Source organism: Ornithorhynchus anatinus, chromosome 15, assembly GCF_004115215.2.
Source record: "Ornithorhynchus anatinus isolate Pmale09 chromosome 15, mOrnAna1.pri.v4, whole genome shotgun sequence".
NCBI classification, from domain to species: domain Eukaryota; kingdom Metazoa; phylum Chordata; class Mammalia; order Monotremata; family Ornithorhynchidae; genus Ornithorhynchus; species Ornithorhynchus anatinus.
Window position 1 is genome coordinate 15070728 of NC_041742.1, and position 2735 is coordinate 15073462.

The 2735-nt window shown below is 59.4% G+C and overlaps 1 protein-coding gene across 1 annotated transcript in view; it reads right to left on the reverse strand.

Moving 5' to 3' along the window:
• The window catches only part of POLA1 (DNA polymerase alpha 1, catalytic subunit), a 179539-nt gene continuing 176804 nt past the window's right edge, over positions 1-2735 (reverse strand). The window contains exon 34 of the mRNA XM_029079578.1: positions 1-261. Within this exon, the coding sequence (XP_028935411.1) occupies positions 110-261 (152 nt within the window). The 3' untranslated portion in view covers positions 1-109. The remainder of the gene's footprint in view (positions 262-2735) is intronic.

Genomic DNA, 2735 nt, shown 5'->3' on the forward strand with positions numbered 1-2735 from the left:
GGGGGCTTTCTCTAGAACGATCTTCGATAAAAATGAACGGTCCGTCCGTCCCCTCGGCGGGACTGGTCTCGAAGCGGGCGCCGCGGGGACCTGGTGGCCACGGCCCGGACTAGGCCTCCTTCGGGGGCTTCAGCGTGCAGTCGGCGAACAGCTTCCCCAGGTTCACTTCCGAGTAGCCGCTCCGGCTCAGGAACTTGTCCACGGCGCTCTTGATCCTCCGGTATTCCGCGCTCACCTCCTTGGGGTACTTCTGAAATCTCTCTGCAAAAGCGCCAAAGAGAAAGAGATAGGGTGAGGGCGGAGACCCCGAGACCAGCTGGGCGATAGCCCCCGAGGGTCCCACCGGCACCACCGCCGGCCCGAGTGCGGGCCCCTTCGCCCTCGGCTAGTAGCGGGTGGAGACGTGGGCAACTCGTGGGCCGGGAACTTATCTGCCACCTCTACGGGACGGTACCCTCCTGAGCGCCTCGTACGCCGCGTGGCACGTGGAAGGCGCTCAATAAATACCATTGGTTGACTGAGTGGATTCACCGATCTGACCGGAGCTGTAACCAGCACCGACCGGGCCCGCCGGGCATCGCCCGACCGGCCCCCGCGCACACTTACTTATGTGCCCCCCCCCCCCCGACCGGCCCGGGTGCGATGGCTCGCGGCCCCCGGGCCCGAGGCGTCGGGGGAAATCCGCACACGCCCTTCCGGCCGTCGTCCGCTCGGTCGCCCCATTGGATGGTCACCTCTCCCACCCTTCCCGTCCCGGGCGGCCGCCGGGAGTCCGGCCGCCCTGCGGATACCACGGGACGGCTCCTCGCGCGCAGGGAACGGCAGCCTTTGCCCGCCGGACGCTCCTCCGGCGCCCGAGCCCTTGGCCGACGACGGCCACCGCCCTGACAGAGTCCGCTCGGCCGGACGACGAGGCGGGGGACCTTCGTGAGCCTATTCCGGGGGGACGGCGTAACGCGTGCGGCCGAAACCGCCCCCCCCTCCCCATCCGCCTCCCTTCGCCCCCGCCCCACCTGAGTGGGACCGCGGCTCCTGTCTGCAGCCCAGCCACCCGGTGCATTTGAATGACACAAATGCATCTGATAACCGGGGAGAAGAGATTTAAAGAACTGCAGTAATACAGAGCAGGGGAAGATGAGAGAGGACACAGCTCCTGATGTGTTTACCTCCTCTGCTGATGGGATATTGACTTTTCCCACCAGGTTGGTTAGAAAGGGGACTATTTACGCTGCCAACACAGCAGAGTAAGAATGACAAGCAGCACCACTCTGTGGTCTCCTCGGTAAAAGACAACAGAGCCCGCTGTATATCACCCAGGCCTAGTCGATACCTCCAAGGAGCCCTCCCATCCAAGTCGGAGATGCAGATATAAAAGCTCACCCTTCCTCCCTCGATGAGAACCGAATCGATAACACACCTAAGGTCTTCGGGAAACGGAGAGGGGGAAAAAGAGTTCGGATCGCTTTTGGTCGTTAGGGGCTCGGTGGGGGGGACGATGACGACGACGGTGTGTGTGTGTGTGTGTGTGTGTGTGAAGCCCACCCAAGGAAAGTCTCCTTTCAGTTGCAAACCTGATCTGCAAACCCGGTCATTTCCATCTACCGGCACTCCAAATCCAATACCAGATACGGAGTTAAGGCAAGTCTTTAGCCGACCGGTATTTCGTCCGTCAGACGGTCAATCCGATTTATTGAGCCCTTACCGTATGCACAGCACTGTCCTAAGCGCTCGGGAGAGTACGAGGCAACAATAAACAGACACAGTCCCTGCCCGAAGCGAGCTGACAGTCTAGGCGGGGAGACCGACACTGATATGAATCGATACATGACAGCTCCGTACACACGTGCTGTGGGGCTGGGAAGGGGGAGATCGATAAATGGAGCGAGTCGGGGCGACGCAGAAGGGAGGCCAAGAAAAGGAAAAGAAGACTTAGTCGGGGAAGGCCCGTTGGAGATGTGCCTTCAGTAAAAGGGGGGAGAAAAATTCTTTCAAAGAGTAATGCCTTCAATAAGGAGACGGGGAAAGAGTAATTGTCGAGGTGGGGACGCTAATTGTTTTAGAAGGGGAGACCAACGAAAAATCATCAGGCCCCCCTCTCAGTCCGAATCCCCTCAAATGAACCCTAATGACCTCACCGAAGGGCGGGGAGACGGAGGGGAGGGTGTCCCTGAAATCCTCTCATCCACTGGCCCTGAGCAAATGCACTGATGGATCAACTCTGATCCCAAACAATCGGCCAATGATTGGTATTTGCTACGCAAAGAGCACTGTACTAGGCGCTACAGTCCAGTCGGTAGGTATGGTCCCCGTCCACAAGGGGCCTACATTTTAGTTGGGGGAGACAATTAATGTAATTGCAGGTACAGGGCTTCCCGGAGGAGATAGGATTTTTCAGAGGGCTTGGATCATGGGATCTTCAAGAAACCGCCATTAAACGGCGTGTAGGTGTGTTTGTGTGCGTGCGTACGGACGTGCGTTTCGGGGGCGGGAAACACACCCGCCAATTCTCTTCCACTTGTACTCTCCCAAGCGCTGGGTACAGCGCTCGGTGCACAGTAAGGGCTCGATAAATCGCGCTGACCGACGACTTGCTATCCCACCCAGGATTCCCAGCGAGCCCTTCTCTTCTCCCGCCACGGCGGCGGGTGACCGTCCCCAACGCCCCCAACCCGAACTCTCCCTCAAACTAACGTCTCTCCACAGGACGTACCGTGTGCCGTGTCATGGGAGGTCAG